This window comes from Anguilla rostrata, chromosome 18, assembly GCF_018555375.3.
Source record: "Anguilla rostrata isolate EN2019 chromosome 18, ASM1855537v3, whole genome shotgun sequence".
Lineage (NCBI taxonomy): Eukaryota > Metazoa > Chordata > Actinopteri > Anguilliformes > Anguillidae > Anguilla > Anguilla rostrata.
Window position 1 is genome coordinate 17,436,429 of NC_057950.1, and position 17,082 is coordinate 17,453,510.

At 44.2% G+C, this 17,082-nt stretch overlaps 2 protein-coding genes across 3 annotated transcripts; one reads left to right on the forward strand and one right to left on the reverse strand.

The window, feature by feature from the left end:
* Positions 1-2,269: 2,269 nt before the first annotated feature.
* LOC135244821 (L-threonine ammonia-lyase) lies at positions 2,270-16,044 on the reverse strand. Of its 2 annotated transcripts, none has more exons than XM_064317406.1 (11): positions 15,745-16,044; positions 13,288-13,693; positions 12,923-13,039; positions 11,459-11,694; positions 10,952-11,117; positions 10,547-10,646; positions 9,960-10,035; positions 9,728-9,853; positions 9,333-9,500; positions 8,345-8,402; positions 2,270-8,119 (listed from the first exon to the last, which is right to left on the reverse strand). In XM_064317406.1, the coding sequence occupies exons 1-11, from the start codon at positions 15,846-15,848 to the stop codon at positions 8,021-8,023; spliced, it is 1,656 nt and encodes a 551-aa protein (XP_064173476.1). In that variant the 5' UTR covers positions 15,849-16,044; the 3' UTR covers positions 2,270-8,020. The 2 variants fall into 2 exon arrangements, with proteins under 2 accessions (XP_064173476.1, XP_064173475.1); XM_064317405.1 differs by having other exon boundaries at positions 11,459-11,700; positions 15,745-16,043.
* tmem254 (transmembrane protein 254) lies at positions 2,275-5,274 on the forward strand. Its single transcript, XM_064317408.1, has 4 exons — positions 2,275-2,362; positions 3,764-3,867; positions 4,373-4,432; positions 5,004-5,274. The coding sequence occupies exons 1-4, from the start codon at positions 2,276-2,278 to the stop codon at positions 5,125-5,127; spliced, it is 375 nt and encodes a 124-aa protein (XP_064173478.1). The 5' UTR covers position 2,275; the 3' UTR covers positions 5,128-5,274.
* Positions 16,045-17,082: the final 1,038 nt, after the last annotated feature.

The following is a 17,082-nucleotide window of genomic DNA, read 5'->3' on the forward strand; positions in this document are numbered from 1 at the left end:
TAACTAACTCTGGCATTGTCACAACTTGTGTTCACTGGCAGTGTGGTCCCCCTTCAGCTGGGAAAACAGAGGGAGCTGAGAGGCACTCCCAGCCAGGCCCAATGCACAGAAACCTGGCCTGTCCGGACATGTGCAGCCCCACTGCCATCGCAGCCAATGAGCACACATTTACTCAACAGCATTCATTTCATATAAATAAATAAATAAATAAATACAAAGCTGAAAACAAAGGTGCTTTTTATTCTCTGAATTTAACAGAAGGAACAGTCTCCACTGAATGTACCTGGCTGGATACCTCTGGGGAAACAGAATTGCCATTTAAAAATCAAATCTTGCCTGACACAGAGACACTATCATAAGACCTGGTGTAGCTTAACAGTGAACCAAACACAGAATCTTTAAAAAAAAAAAAAAAAAAAAAGCTCATTCCCTATGCCTATAAAACACTGAAAATTAGAGTTGAATCTAGAGCTGAACAGAGAGAACTGAATATGTTGGGGCCTTAATTTACTAGAATAGTACCACAAACTTGAAATACAATCTATAAACTATAAAGCATAATTGCAGTTTTTGATTTCTAAAGGGAGAATTGACTAATGTCTAAATTGGTTGTTTCTGCTACTGGCAAGATAGATCTTGCAAACACAAATTGATTTCCTTGAGCAAACTATGAAGAATATCAACTTTTATTTATTTAAGTATTTCTTTATCATTTAACATAGTGTGCTTACATGAGTGGTTATAATTATAATTCAAATATCTGCCAACATAAGTTTATCATAAATAGTTGCTAGTTCATAGATTGACAACCTTAAAATACAGCTAAAATTATGCATATTTTATCATTACAATTATTATTCATGCAGGCAGGTTGTTAATTTTTTATTTGAATTCATGCATGAAGTAACTTTTTATTTATTTATTTCAAAATAAATCTTCAATATCTCAACAAATGTAAATGGCGAAGAGGCCCACTTGTTTGAATATATGCCACTGAGGGTATGTTAATATAGTGGTTTCTCAGTGTAATAAATTGTTTCAGTTTTTCTAGATAAAATGTGTAGACTAAGTGCTGTAGGACAATCGACAACCTTGCAAAAAGCAGAACAAAGTATTAATCAGCAACCACTTCACACCGAATAAAATATGTCTGTTCATATTAAAGCGGTGTAATCCACTCATCAATCCTCGCTCGTCCAGAACGATTTATAAGATCGTTAGCATTTGATTCATCGTATTGAGTGGGTGAGTGTGTTCAAAAGCATCATTTTAAATCAACACTTTTTTAATCCCCGTTTTTATGCAAGCCTCATTATGCATTTTCTGTGTCAATCACACTGCGATCACAAACACGACTACTTCCAACATGGAATTTAGTAGGCTACTCCCTTTTATAAAAATTGTTTCTTAATCGTTGAGGCCGATGTATTTACAGTAGCAATTTGACAGCCTGCTCTAGACGCTTGCTGTAAGGCGACGCAAGTTTAACAGGTTCAAATTCAGGCATGTAACTTGGGAAATGCTACCAACTTTGGCCCTATTGATAAACAAATAACCCGATAATGTCACATCGGAGAACAGATTATAAACACGAAAAACAACGAAGTCGGTTGTCATTGCAACTTCGCTTTCGCCCCTCATTTTCTTTACATCACGTCATCATTAGGCTATATTACTGGTAGCCTAATAAGGTTTTTTTGTATAAGAATAAGAATTTTTTGAAATAGTAGTAGTTTTATGCTGTACTGTAGGCTACGATGATTTACTAGACATATCTACCAGGAAATAACTACAAAAAGATACATTTTGTTTTTTAATAATTTTTGTTTATTATAAACATAATTTAATTTTATAACCTATGATCTCGTATTGCAATTAGCCATGTGAGACAAATTGTAAAAACTGTTATGGAATGTGTATGTAATGCAAGGGGATGGGGAACAAACAAAATAAAAATACTTTTTAAAAAGATCAGATAAAATAAATCATTAAAAGATAGCCTAGCAATAGGCTACAGCCCTGGTTCATATGCATTTCCATATCTGCATCGCTGCACATTAAATATCAATAATAAATTATAAATATCCATGTAATGGCCAAACATACACAATGCAAAAGAATGCACCTATGAATTGTCATTTCTAACTATGCACTGTAAAATAAATGATATTTTGATATTTTGGGTTCGTCGGCGCTGTTCATATAATTGCACATCGAGCATATTTGGCAGTAGGACTGCATCGCTTGTATAACCCAGAGACTGTAAAAAATAACCATGGCGAGGACTGATGCATGTGCGTATTTCAAGAATCCAAGTCTATTTTGGATTTCAGTAATCTTTTTCTCCATGGGATATTACACGGTAAGATCGTTGGACCATCGTAAAGTTAGAACGCATTTTGAGTTGTTTAGTGTCTTTAGAGTGTGTGCTTGCTTTGGTTTGTTGCCTTCGTAAGCTAACTTGTGTCACCACAAACAGGTTCCGGCTGGCGCGAGCCCCATCGTACAACGCCAGCCAGCACGTTACTGTAGCTAATTTTATGAAGATTAATTAAATAAATAAATAAAAACTGTGACATGATCGGATTCCAAAAGTATACATCAACACGTAGCGTATCACACATAGTCGGATCGCCATTGTATTTTCTAGCTGACTGTTTTATTATGGCAGGTCCATTCAAATATAGTGCATGGAGTAACAGTAGACTAGGCTTCAAATGCACATTATTTGTAGATTTTTAACAGGTTGTAACACAGAAAGGTAAAATGGCAAGTCGAAAATGTCAGAAATAAAACCAGTCATTTTCTTTCTTTTTTTTAAATAAAATGAAATGTACACGTGACAGACGATTACAGTTTTTGTTCTTGTACAACTTTTCAAGCCGTGATATCCCATTTATCCTAAATTGGAATGTATAGGCTACATTTCATAGAATGAGAATTTTTCACGTTTAATATGTGTCTGCGCTGAATCTTTATGTCTCTATAGACAACGAAATCTTTTTTTTTTCTCACGAAATTCAAGCTCAAGGTTTTTTTTTTTTTCAAATATTGGGAATAAGCAAAAGTGTGGCGGTGTAACTTTTGTGATCTTATTTAGCACTGTTGTGTCCTTCTGTTCACTTGCATAGCAAGTTGTTTTCTTCAAGATTAATGTGTGGAAATGAGTCTGAAATGAAAGAAATCAGTACATTGTAGCACAGCTGCATCACATGGAGCTTAAAATCCCTGAACATTTTACTAGTCTCCTCATCTTGCAACAGAAAATTGCTGAAGGGATTTCAGTGGTTGGTGTGCAAGCACAGGGAGTTTACCTCAGGTGGTATTTGACTGGAACTGTGTCCATGCTGAATATAAGTAGGCTAGACTTTGATCTCTGATTGATCTGTGGACATTGATCACATAGCTACATTGTTAAAGATCTGCAGTTATAGTGAGCCAGGTTCAGTAATCCCCTGCTAGTATGAAGGCACTGTGATAACTGCCTTGGGCCATCTGTGCATTCAGCGTCCTGAAGATTGTGGAGTGTTGTACTAATCAGAAGAGATTATTTTCCCCGCTGAAGGATCTGCGCATATCAGAATGTCGACTCAAGTCTCCTCGCTTATCTTGTCGGATAAAGGTTTATCTGTTGAATAAGTGTCAGACAGTTTGTGCTGGAGCTTTTCGCTGCATGTTTGCCTTTGTATGGGTGTTTCTGTAGGCATTGTACAGAGCTGATGGTGTGTGTGTGTGTGTGTGTGTGGGGGGGTGTGTGTTCTAGTGCACAGTGTTTTGGCCAGAGCAGATACCCTTTGACATGCTGGGTCCCCTGGGATCACTGTCCAAATACCTGCTTGAAAATCACTACCCTCTCCTGTACACTGGGTGAGTGCCTGTCTTAAAAATCATACCACGCTGCATTGGGTAGCCTATGTGTGTGCATATGTGTGTACAATAATCACATGTCATATCTCTACATAGGCTATTCTTTTTCACCAAAGAGGACTGTCTTCAGTACGGGCCCCTTTTTTTGATGTCAGAATTCAGGGACACAGTGCCACACCAGTGCCACACTCCCAGGCTCTACAACAATAGAACTGTCCTACTTACTGTAATTTGTTAGATTTTAGATGTTAACATTAGTTAGAGTGACCTTTCCTCTACTTATCACATTTGAAGTGTCCCGATGATAACATGGATTATGGTCTGACTGAATGGTAGCAAAGCATTCCGTTCATTTTTTACAGTTCATGTTTAAAACCAAGACAAAGCTGGTGGAATGTTGGGAACATTTGGAATGTGGCGAGCTACCCTGAATGGGAGGGTGGCGTTATGATGTCATAAAGGATCCATAAGCCTGGGGTTTGACTGCTGCTGTCCTATGTTGCAGCTGGTGGATGGCCTGGCTCGTGCATGTGGCTGAAGCCCTCTACAGCCTGAAGGTCTGCAGGTAAGGCTCCCATTCCGGAGCAAGCCGCTCATTATGGCGCGCTGCACCCCACTGCCCCAAGCCTGTAGGCTACTGAGCAGCCCCCAGTTTCCTGTCTGTCTGGGGTTGGCCACAGTGACCACAGATGTTGTTCTCACAGTGAAGTTGTGAATAGAATGCAGATGCATCTGGTATCAGTCATCTTCAGAAGCAAAATGAAATAATGATTAAATGAAGTGAATTACTTTGACAAGATGAACGGCCTTACACAAACCTGCTACTGTAGTACATGTACTGCATTTATATGTATCTAATTATGAAAAGTTACATTGGTTTTATGCTTCAGTTGTCAGAGGTGGCTGTGGGGGTCAACTTGTGTACGTTGAAGAAAAACCTGTTTTTTTAAATGAATTGTTATTAATTGGGTAAAAAGGACTCCAAGCCATTCAGAAGGATAAATTAATCAAAAACTAATTTAGTTTGTACCACAGGGGGGCATGGGAGAGTAGTAATCTAGTTTTCTGCAGCAGTTTTTGTTTTTGGTGGTAGGGAGCATAGAGATAGTGACTGTTTCCTGTTTGCATCTCCACAGTGATAAAGGAGTGGACAGTCTGACGACTCGAGCCCTGTGGTTCCTGCAGACCTTCCTGTTTGGCTTTGCCTCTTTGATCCTGCTGCTAAAATACAAGCCCGATCCCCGCCCCAAACGGCAGTGAGACCAGTGGAATCCTATGGGTCCAAACACTGACCAATCAGTACCAAGATCAGTGAGGCCACTCTGAAAGCTTGACCAATCGGTACCGAGACCAACAAGACCACCCTGATTCATCAACCAATCGGTTCCAAGATAACTGAGCCAAGTACCAAGGCACCCTGAATTCTCAACCAGTTGGAACCATGGCCACCAATACGGTTTGGCCAATAAGTATGCACACACATTCTCTCCCCGTGGAGGGAGTAGCCACCTTTTTACATGTACCAGCAGGACACTTTTAGGAGCCATTCCTTATGTACTGCTTGAGAGCTTGAAGACACTGCTAAAGATTCCCCGAAAAATAATTTTAAAAAGTATTTTAAAAATGATCCAACAAAAATAACACTAAACTTTGGTGTAAATTGATGACAAGTGTGTTGATTGTGTGAATTTTGTTATTTCATTTTATGTTTAAAAAAAAAATTCTGGTAGCTGTAGGGCTTGAATAAAGACCGGATGCTGTGAACATTCAATTAAAGTGGATCTTATCTTTAAGCAGTGGGTCTTAGCATTTTCACACAACAATGACCGTTAGTGCCTACCCCTGCCTGCATTTATCTCTGAACACCGATGTCCAACCGGAACATAAGGTCTGCGGCGGAAAAGCCATCCAGTAATCGTCAGCGAAACCTCTGCATGCGTTTAGCTTCAATACGCCCTGCAAAACTGAGATAGCACAAAGCGCTCTTTTAAGGGGTTGTCTTATTGACTCCCGTTCACCAGGCCGCTCAGTGAAAGCCTCTTACCGGCTGTCTCCTCATTGGTCAGCTACACGGCTCCCTGGGAGGCCTCTATCTGTGCGGGCCCAGAGGTGTGCTCTCACCTGGATGCCGCGGCGCAGTGCTGGACACGGTAGGCCGCGTGGAGAGGCAGTAATCAAGCTAGGTTTGCAGACCATCAGGTCTCAAGGCCCAGTTCCACTCTAGGCTTCGGCTACTGTCCCAGTCTTATACATGCCTTGGGTGAAAATAATTCATCATTCAGAATCAAAAGCAGCCTTTGCCCAGTAATAAAATATGTTAGTCACACTGTCAACAACAAATTTTCAGCTCACAGTCTTTTGAGTGCGCCGCTCAGTAGAGGCAGCATGTACAGAATATCAGCACATTTTTGGCTAGAGCACTTTCTGCAGAAATAATTGAAGCTCTTTACCAGCATCGTTGCTAAAAATAGATTTTCAAGACCACAAGGTTTTTTTGTTGGCTATTGTGCTAGTGGCTCCAGTGTGACTGATTCGCTGGGTCGAGCTGCGGTTGCATGGTGTGGAAACCGCCTTCGCCCAGACCAGGAAGGAGAAGCGGTGATCTGTGCTCGGGCACTACGCACTAAGACCAGCAGGGTCAGGTCGTCCTTCACTAACAAACTTAGGGGAATTAGTCCCCGTTAATCTCCCATCTCTCGCTCAGCACTGTCTCCAGCCGTTAATCGGAGGGATGGTATCTTCAGCACAGGTAACACTTTTCATTTCAGGCTCGCTCTCTCTCTCTCTCTGCATCACTCTCCCTCTCTTTCTCTCACCCTCTGAAGGAGGTAAGAGGATCAGCCAGTTGGACCATGGCCACCTTTGGCTGGCTTGTTTCTATTTCAGTACCTGTTTCTTTTACCACTGAGTTGAACAGGATAATGTAAGTAGGCATCTTGGTGTCCTATCACCCACTGCAAGTTACAGGTTCTGATGTCCTATAGTAGGCTATATCCTTTTTGCATGGAAATCAATTTTCAAATATCTTCAGTAATTTTCCTTATTAAATGGCAAATCGGTAAATAAAATACCGATAACAATCTACAAACTAGAATATATTTATATTTTCTTTCCAGCACACACATACAAACAATAATTATGTACAATGCTTTAACATAATAATTCCTGTAAAAATCTGGAGTGTTTCCTCTGCAATTTCAGGGGCACTGTAAAGTGGCGTGTTTAACACAGTAGTTTGCATCAAATTGTGTCCCTGAGTCCTGACATAAAAAAATGTGGGCCCATACCAGATTTTACAGTAACTTGCAAAACAGCATTATGCCACAAGAAACCCCAAGATACACCCTCTATCCTAGTCTCACATATTTTTTTACAATGTCCACAAAATATTTTTATGACAGAAAATCTCCTGTTCCAAATAAAAGTATACTGAGTAAATGCAAATGTCTGCATTATGGTCTCTACCTAAGAGTATTTGACTGCTCTATGCACATGTGCACATGCCTATTTGTGTGTGTACGAGAGGGTGTGTGTGTGTGTTTAGTGCTGTGACCTTCATTCCTGGTCCTGGCGGTCCTGGTGGGTTTGGTTTTCACCTTAATACCAGCAACTAATTCAGATCCGAGAAACCAGGTCTGGTGAATTAATTGTAATTGACTGCTTTAATTGATTGACTGCACTAAATTGAATTAAGTGCTGAGTAACAAAAAAATTCAGCGGACCCTGCGGCCTGTCAGGACCAGGAATGAATATCACTGGTTTAGTGTGAGTGTGTTTTGTATGTAAGCTCTCTGTGTATGGACGTTTAGTGTGTGTGTGCCCATGTGTGCACATGTATGTCTGTTTAGTGTGTGTGTGTGCCTGTGTGTGTATGTGTGTGTGTTTAGTGTGTGAGAGTGTATGTGTGTTTAGTATGTGTGCTTTGTGCATATGTGTGTATGTGTGTCTGTTTAGTGTGTGTGTGTGTGTGTGTGTGTGTGCGTGTATGTGAGTGTATGTGTGTTTATGTATGTATGCTTTGTGTATATGTGTGTGTATGTGTGTCTGTTTAGTGTGTGTGAGTGTATCTGTGTCTGTTTAGTGTGTGTGTGTTCAGTATGTATGCTCTGTGTATATGTGTGTGTTTGTGTGCACAGTGTTGAACACCCAGAGGTCATCGATCCAGCCAGCACAGGGACGGATAACGCTCGGAGAGTGTGGTTCGCAGTTGGGAACTCTGTGTTTTGTCCCGCATCTCGACCACGCACTCCACCTGTAAAACAAGCATCTCACTCAGTGTTCAGTCAGATCGCATCCTGTTCTCCTCCACCAAACACATCAGGCCTGGACTGGAGGAAAGATTACTTCATTACTTCCTGTCTACACAACTCATCTCACTGCACCAACTTAGCCCGCAAATTAGTCACAGAGTCAAATGGCTGCTGACCCTGGTTTCCATAACGATAGAGGGGTCACAGAAGGAGGAGTGTACCCTCACCTGAGCTTTAAAGAGATTGGATCTGTCGCTGTGTCTCCGGTGACACACACTGAGCAACCTGAGAAAGAGAGAGGCACAGGAATACGCAGATAAGAAGGGAGAAGAAAGAGAGGGTGATTGGGAAAGAAAGATGGAGAAAGAAGACCGTGAGATTATGAAGAAAAGATAGGGGGAGGGGAGAAGGGAGAGGCAAAGAAAGTTAGGAATATAAAGAGATTGGGAAAATGATTAGGGGAAGGGGTATGTGATGAACAGGGAATATAGCTACCCCAGTGCTCCTTCCTGCTGGCCATAACATCAGGCTTACTTCAGCATAATGTTACCCTGCTTAAAACAAGCCCTGCTTCAGCACATCTTTGACTGCTGTAGCACCTGTGGTTTGAAGTGATGCAGTGCAAGAGGAAGGCAGAGCAGAGAGCCCTGGACAGAAGGGGTCAGGGGTCACACGAGGCAAAGCTGCAGCTGGGTCACTGACCGAGCGCAGCCTCTCACACTAGCAGATGCTTCTGTACAGGGCTTGGCCAACAGAGAGGTTCTCTAATCAGAATGTGCCAGAATGAAAAAACTTCACTCTTGCATTTTTAACCAGGTGTGTCATTGTTAATTGGCCACAAAAAGGTTATTATTTAACGCAGTGCTTTCTTATTAAATAAGGGATCAGACCAATAACTGATAAGATTTCAGTGTGCTTTGTTGCACATGGTAACAAAATGTATAGTATGAGTATGTCTCATGTAAATGCTCACACTAGCCTGCCTCCCTACAGGACCTAATGCATGGTTAGTGCCATGGCACAAAGATGCTTTATTTTGGAAGTGAGGTAGCTGAGTTTCCTGGACTACATTGCACCCTTATCTACTGATTTATACCTGTTCTCCAAGTGCTCAGCTGTGAGTAAAACCTGGGTTTCCTGCAGGGCTATGTCTCTGTAGTTATAAATTTTCTTCTTCCAGTTCAGGATCTGATTCCGCTGCTACACCCAGCTTACCTGACGTCCTCTCTGGCCAGAATGTCCAGCAGCTTGGCCATGTCACCAGGCAAGTCCCCAAGCTCCACCGTAAACCGCACAACCTGCTCGTCAAGAACCAGGGCCCGCTCCACACACTTCCTGATAACGCCTAGCTCCATGTTAGCACTGCTCACTACCACTGAGACCCTGAGAGAGAGAGAGAGAGGGGTGGGGGACAGGGGGCAATGGAGAGGTGGACTTGATTCAGATGATCTCATATCATTTTCAGCCTGTTTTACCATTAGCATGTATCAATATCACAAAACATATAACTAAGGAAATGAACTGAAATAAAATATATCCACACCATAATTAAGCAGTATTGTCCATTTTAATGCAACACGTCAGTAAGTGGTTATTGTCACCGGTCTCACCTCTTTCCTTTGAGCTCGGGCAGCTTCCCAGCTAAGATGGCAGCCAGTCCAATGGCCCCTTCAGCGTCTACGGTGGACCTCTCGTACTCCTGGAACCGAAGCATGGCCACCAGAGCCTCCTCCTCTCTGCCGGAGACAGGCAGGGTGAGGGAGAGATGAGGGGTGAGCGGTTCCGGGGAGAGAGACGGCTCATCGGAGGGAAATGGGGTGCTGAATTGGGGTGGGGCAGTACCTCACAGAGACTACTTTGTCCACCAGCTTCTTGGCCAGCTGAAATGCATGTCCACCCAGGGGAGGATCCACCAAGTCTGAAGCAACAATGTGTGAGGAAAAGGTTGTAGGTTAACAGTCAAAGGTCACAGGTGAAAGCAAAAATCCAGCATCACAGATTCTATATTTTTACCAGATGGTCGGCTGCTCCATTACTGACCTATCCTTCCTATGTCTAAACAACAGTATGTTCTGGTTGGGAACAGGAGTTTTCAGTGCTATATAACCATAGTACAGAACACCCGGTGCAACAGTACTGTACTTGGTCACATCCCTTCATAAATATTCATAGTATACATCCAACTGTAAATGTTTAACAACAGTTGGGACTGATCATTCAATGTTAAAAATGCAAAGTATCTGTTGGCCTTATAGACTCTACTGGCATCAGCATTTGAGCACCCACAGAACAATCAGCTAGAGAAGTCAAGAGATCAACAAGCTGAAAATGTCAGCCGAATGCCAGTAATATCAGGCCAGAATGTGACAGCTAAACAGACCAAGTAATGAAGGGATGAAGGTGCTGAGGAGATTAGGCAGAAACTGTACCTCCATAGAGCTTCCTGTTGGGGGAGCTGTAGAGGTCTTTGACAGGACAGTCGTTTTTAAGAGACTGGAGAAGGACAGGGTAATCTTCCAGCTCAACTCCCTGACAGAGACAGGGGCACAGCACACAAGTAATATTTTACACAGAGACACAGCACACAGGTATTATGATGCACAGGTAACACTGCACACACAGGTAATATTTTACACAGGGACACAGCACACACAGGTATTGTGGTGCACAGGTGACGCAGCACACACAGATATTACAGTGCACAGGTGACACAGCACACACAGGTACCGTGGTGCACAGGTGAAACAGTACACACAGGTATTACAGTGCACAGGTGACACAGCACACACAGGTATTACAGTGCACTGGTGACACAGCACACACAGGTGACTCACGATGACAGCGATTCGGGGGTTGATGTGCTTGAGGGCTGCCGCAGCACCAGCCAGCAGGCTGCAGTTCCCTCCCACAGGCAGGATGACCGCATCCAGCCTGGGCACCTGCTCGTAGACCTCCATCCCCACCGTACCCAGCCCCGCCATGTACACTGCACTGTCATCTCTGAGAAAGAGAGAGAGAGAGAGAGAGAGAGAGAGAGAGACAGACAGAGAGAGGGAGAGAGAGAGATGGACAGAGAGAGAGCAAACACTTAAGAACGTACAATGGAGTGCGATGGAGAGGTATTCCAACAGCATCCTGTTCAAAAGAATTTGTGTGAAATGTAATGACAGCAATGAACAATGGAAAAGAAAGGAACATTAATTCAATGAAATTGTTAATTACAAAATAGTATAAATTCAAAAGGTTTGTATAGTATGTTACATGTTAAGATGGTTTTGTATAATTTTGTGTGTGTGTGTGTGTGTGCGGGTAGTGTATTGAGGTGCAGATGACAGACTCACTCCTCCAGGTACAGGTAGTCGTTCTCCTTGGCCAGGTGTCGGGCGTGGTTCTGGGAGTGCTGCGGCGTGCTGCCGTAGGAGATCACCATGGCGCCGTAGTCGCGGTATATGCGCAGCCGCGCCGGGGAGCTGCCGGCCGGCATGATGACGAAGACAGGGATGCGCAGGTCGGCAGCGTGGTGCGACACCGCCATGGAGAAGTTACTGTCTGTCGCCACGATCACCCCCTTCCTCTGCTGCTCCTGCCATTTACAGGACTCAGTCACTGCTTTAGTATGCAGAAATCTGCACAAACATCAGCACATCCCTGCCTGGCAATGGTGAATAAAGCAAGTATTTACGCATGTGCATCCATGTACACACTCACTGTTCAACAACACACACACACACAGACACACATGCACATGCACGTATGCACACACATGCACAGGTACACGCATGCACACACACACGCACATGCACGCACACACACACATGCACAGACACACGCATGCATGCACACACGCACATGCACGCATGCACATAATATGTTTTTGGGTTAATTATTAGCTTAGCAAAGCCCGTTTTCCAGAGAAGCATGCACTGTTTACATTTTATACCCAGGATTTGGATAGTAATTTTCTTTGCCACTGCCTTCTCAGTGGGACCTGTGAAGATGAAAATGCTATACAAACAAAACATAATTTAATTTAATTGATATTTACTGAAGAAACTGGTTAACCACTTTAGGTACTATATGTCGTCACTTCCATCAAATCAAAGTTCACAGGGGAAGTTAAGATTAAATAAAACTTTTCTGCCTGCATTCGCAAATGCAAAGAACTTTTCCCTCCTCGCATTTGGTGAATTTCCCTTCCAACAACAATTTACTTTCAAGAGCAATTTGCAGCTCGTCATCTGCCCTAGCTCAGTAATTGAAAAAACAGAACGGATGGAACTAATGATCATGGCTGTCTCTCTCCAGAACATTCTGTTCCTAAAAGGGATTGAAAGTTATTTATGGGAACCCTCCACCTGTGGGAGAGGCAATGGCAAGGCAGCCAAACCGATGCAGGAGTTAATCCCCAGCGAGGAAATAACTGAGCCATAGCGTCACGCCGCCATTTTAATTTAAGACCTGGGCACACGTAATGACCATGGCAGGGAGCAGAACCCCTCAGCTTCACTGGAGCCAGAAGCTCGCTCCGTGACACCTGCACCAGCAGGGAGAAAACTAGGAGGGCCATAAAGAGACCAGAAAAAACCAAAGGCTGCTGTAACTAGGCAACCCTCTCAAAGGAAAGTACATTTGGGACACGAATAGAAGCAGTGTTAGCATCATCAGTCAGAGCAGAAGCGCGAACATTTTGAAAAAAAAACAGGTAACTCTAAGTTTAAAGCAAATGCTACTATTCCATCGTGTGACAGTAAGGAGCACCTCAGGGTTTCTCAGGTGAATGGGGCGGGGCAGTGAGGCAGGCTTACCTGTCTGAGGGAGGTGAGGAGGTACAGCACCCCTCTCTCCTTCACAGACCCTGTGTAGTGCAGGTGTTCCTTTTTCAGGAAGATCTCCATGCCGTACTGCTTGGACAGGCGGGAATACTGAGAAAGAGGAGAAGGACAGGGATCACCTTCTGTCCGGCTGCTGTTACACAGAAACACAGAACTGCTCCCCTAACAGCCCAGCGGAAGGTGCGCAGTTTGCAGTGATTGGACAGCTCAGTAAAGGAATCACAGTGATTGGACAGTTAAGTAAAGAATCACAGTGATTGGACGGCTCAGTAAAGGAATCGCAGTGATTGGACAGCTCAGTAAAGGGAACAATACAGGGACGGCTGTGTATGGCATACCGTGCAGGGGGTCTTCTGTAGCCCTGACTGGATTTTGAAGGCGGCTGCACTGATATCCTCGAAGCGCAGGTGCACGGGCGGGGCCTCGGGCGGGGCCTTGGGCGGGGTCTTAGGCGGTGTCTTGGGTGGGGTCTTGGGTTTTGGTGGGGCCTTGATCTCGCTGTCCCGCTTTTTGGCAGGTTTGGGCGTTGACTTCAGCTGGGGCGCAAGCTGATCCACTACCTTGTTCTCCCGAGTCCGCACATCCCCGTTTAGATACTCCTCCTCCCCAAAGTCCTTCAGCCGCTCCGGGTGGATGGGCGTGGTCCTGCGGGCCAGGCAGCCATTCATGACAGATCCATCCTGATGGCCCCGCCCATCCAGCGGGGCACTGTTCTTCCTTTGGCCTCCTATTCGCTCCTCCACACTGGTAAAGGGAAGAAGAATGGAGGAGGAAAATGGGCGTGTACCTCTAACCCCATATAATAACTAATACATTTTATTTATTCTTGCACATTACAGATGTATCACTTTTAGGTTTAGTGGTTGCTTGAATGAATGCATGGATGCAAAATAATGAATGCTGCACAGTAACTGAGCTAAGGTTAAATGATTCTACCTTAAAATGATGCTGTGAGCAGATTTAATTAGAGATGCGGCACTCACTGCAAGACAGCCTCATAATGGATTCCTTGTCTTTCAGTGACACAACTCTGGTCCTCATGATGGCAAAAACCAATAATAGACTCCAAAGGCAATCAAAAGCCTAGAATCAAGACTAGATACTGACAGCTACCTTATAGCTGCACAAAGGAAGCAACTGAACACACCTGACTAATCAAAAACACCTCTGAAGCCATTTGTCCCAAATGTTATGGTGCCCTGAAATGGGGGGTTATGTATAAAAATATGCAGTGACTTCTACATGGTGAAACCAAAATGTATAACCCTTAAATCGTAGCTGAGAATGTGCACTTTAATGACATGTGAATTGGTTGATTACAAATATAAAATTATGGAGCACAGAGCCAAAAAATATATATATGTCTTCATCACAAACATTGTGGAGCTCATGTGTATAATGAATGAAAAGTCATGGTTGCTAAGCTAATGTCGAAGTGTATCTTACATGTATGTATAAGCTACATATATGTATAAGCTCTGTGCCTTGCCCCCATGATGATGTCACCAGGTCAAGCTCTAACCCCACTCCCCCCAGAGGCTTGTCAGGTCAGACAGTGATAAAGTAGTGAGCAGGAACAGGAGCATCTGGGTCCATTCAGTAAAAGAGCCTCTTTTCGCCATTGGTGTGTGTGTGCGCGTGAATGGGTAAATGAGAGGCATTAATTGTAAAGTGGATTGTGTTACCGTAGTTTCTGGGGAAAGCGCTATATAAATGCAGTCAATTTATTCTCTCCATTCAGCTCTCTCATTCTCACTCCCCCAGACAGGAGTCTGCTCAGTTCCACAGTTCAAGATTTCTGTTCAGTTTCAGGATCAAAAACCTTCCAAAATGTGATATGACTGAATTAACAAATAGTGAACAGCGTGTTCATGAAATTGGCCTGATCTGTCTAAATGAAAATGTCATATGACTAAGCTTTCATGTAAGAAAGAAAGATAACTTAACCATTGCAGGGAAAACAGAGTGATGATGGACAGGCATTCATTATACACACAATTGTTTCTTAGACTGTGTAATATGCATCAGTTCAGTCTTCCTCCTTTTTACTGTGTATGACAGTCAAGAGCATGTAGCCAGCAATACTAAAAGCGACCACAAGATGGAGTCCAGGGGACTGACTTCCAGTTGTAACCGGCCCATGTTTACGGTTCTGCTTTGCAACCTTTCCCCCAATGCTATTCTCGTCACCACCCCTTCTGTGTTCACTGCATTTACCCAAAACTTTTAGCCCCAGCCTTTCTTTTTCCACCACTCATTTTCCTCATTCACTCCATCATTCACTCCTATCCTATCTCCATTTTCTGTTGCTTCTCCTTTTATCTCTCCTCTCTTTTTAGTACCTTCAACATCGCCTTTACAATTCCGACTCAGGCTCTGTTTCTGTCCTCTTATTTCCTGAGCTGGAGGTGGGAATATTTTACCTGCAGAAGAAGAGCAGGATGAAGGACAGGGCCAAGCGAAGGAGGAGCCCCACCAGGCTCTGGAAGGCAGGTAGAGGAGGGCTAGGCGTGGGGCATTGGAGGCTGTCCTGGGGGTCAGGAACAGCCTCTACAACCTCTGGAGGTGGAGGTGCTGCATCTACGGGTGGAGTTGGAGAAGGAGTACGAGGAGGAGGTGGAATCTCAGAAGGAGGAGGAGGAGGATGAGGAAGAGGTGGAAGAGGAGGATGAGAAGGAGGAGGAGGAGGAAGAGGTTCGGGCAGTGCTACGGGACCTGGAATGAGGGGTGCTGGGGTGTCCAGGAGACACTGGGGAGAGCGAAGTTCTGTGCAGTCTGGGGGTGCAGTTTCCCACCTTTGCCAGAAGGGGTCGCATTCTTCACTGTCGCTGAAGCTGGCCTTCCAGGGGGTCCCATCGCTCTGGAAAGTGTAGTAGAAGAACTGGGCAGCGAAGTTCATTCTGTAGAGTTCCAGGGGGATAGCAGAATGCAGTCCCAAACTCCTCTATCCTTCTCAAGCACACGTATGTGTGTGTATGACTCTCCAGGTGTGTGTGTGTAATGAGTCTCCAGGTGTGTGTTCCTGTATGAGTCTCCAGGTGCGTCTCCCTGAGCGACAATGTGGCATCTGCTCACGCTGTGAAACTGCCTTCCTGTTCATGGCTATTTAAGGAGGGATTATGGCAGACACATGCCGGGCAAGCAACCTCCCCCGTGTCATCCCCTCCGCCCCCCCGCCACCCCCCACACATACCCTATTCCTGTCCCAGACCAGGATTAAACTCCCGCTGACATCACTAAGGGGATGGACGCAGACTTAGCTCTTATGTAGGGCCCTGAGACAGAGAGAGAGATGCACTCTGGGAGATCAGGCTGGGGACCACTCCTGTTAGTCTGAGCTTTGTATTTAATACATGTCCATAGCCCTGTATCATGAAACAGGATTACTGAGTTAGCTGGATAACTGCACTGAGTTAAACCTGGAACCATCCCAAACCTGAGCTGTTCCAGGTTTTACTCAGTGTCCAGGTAACTCTGTAGTCCTGCTTTGTGAAATACCCGCCAGATTCTATATAAATCTAAATCAGAGATCACAACCCCTGCCCCCTTACAGGTGAACCGTGGTTTATCTGCTGAGGTAAGATCCTTCTTGGATGGCCGACAAAACATTCACTTTCCGAGGTTGTTAATCCCCTTCCTTCCATTTGACCCCCATGGCATCCAAGCTGTCTGTCACATCATGGGCCAGGGTTACAGCTTGATGGACAGCCAACGGGGGCCATATCGCCCTCCAGAGTTTCCGTTAAAGTGCGCTTAGCAAGCAGCAAATCTGTCTGTGTTTACCTTCAGGACCACAGGGCTTTAGTGACATTGTGATTTGTGCTCAACCTTTTAGCTGCCCTGCCCCCACAGGGCTGAGTAACCAGCATGATATACTAGTGCACTGTTACACACACAAGCACGCACACACACGAAGGTGCACACACATAAATGCACACACACACACACAGCTGAAAAATATAGAACTTAAAGAAACATTTTTATGCTTAGAAATCGGTAAACGTAGTTATATGTAAGCTATATATCAGAATTATATGGTGCCAAGGATGTGTCTTCTCAGGTACTGTATCTCACAGCTCAGAATTTGTGTTCCTTCCCATGTGGGATAAGAACGCTAAAGAAATATTGTGTAG

Coding starts and splice junctions, on each gene's coding strand:
- LOC135244821 (XM_064317405.1), bottom strand. CDS start 15,848: ATGAACTTCGCTGCCCAGTTCTTCTACTACACTTTCCAGAGCGATGGG. Junction 11,701..12,922: donor TCCTCACCTCCCTCAGACAG/GTAAGCCTGCCT, acceptor TGTAAATGGCAG/GAGCAGCAGAGGAAGGGGGT. Junction 10,647..10,951: donor ACCCCCGAATCGCTGTCATC/GTGAGTCACCTG, acceptor TGTCTCTGTCAG/GGAGTTGAGCTGGAAGATTA.
- tmem254 (XM_064317408.1), top strand. CDS start 2,276: ATGGCGAGGACTGATGCATGTGCGTATTTCAAGAATCCAAGTCTATTT. Junction 3,868..4,372: donor TACCCTCTCCTGTACACTGG/GTGAGTGCCTGT, acceptor CCTATGTTGCAG/CTGGTGGATGGCCTGGCTCG. Junction 4,433..5,003: donor TACAGCCTGAAGGTCTGCAG/GTAAGGCTCCCA, acceptor GCATCTCCACAG/TGATAAAGGAGTGGACAGTC.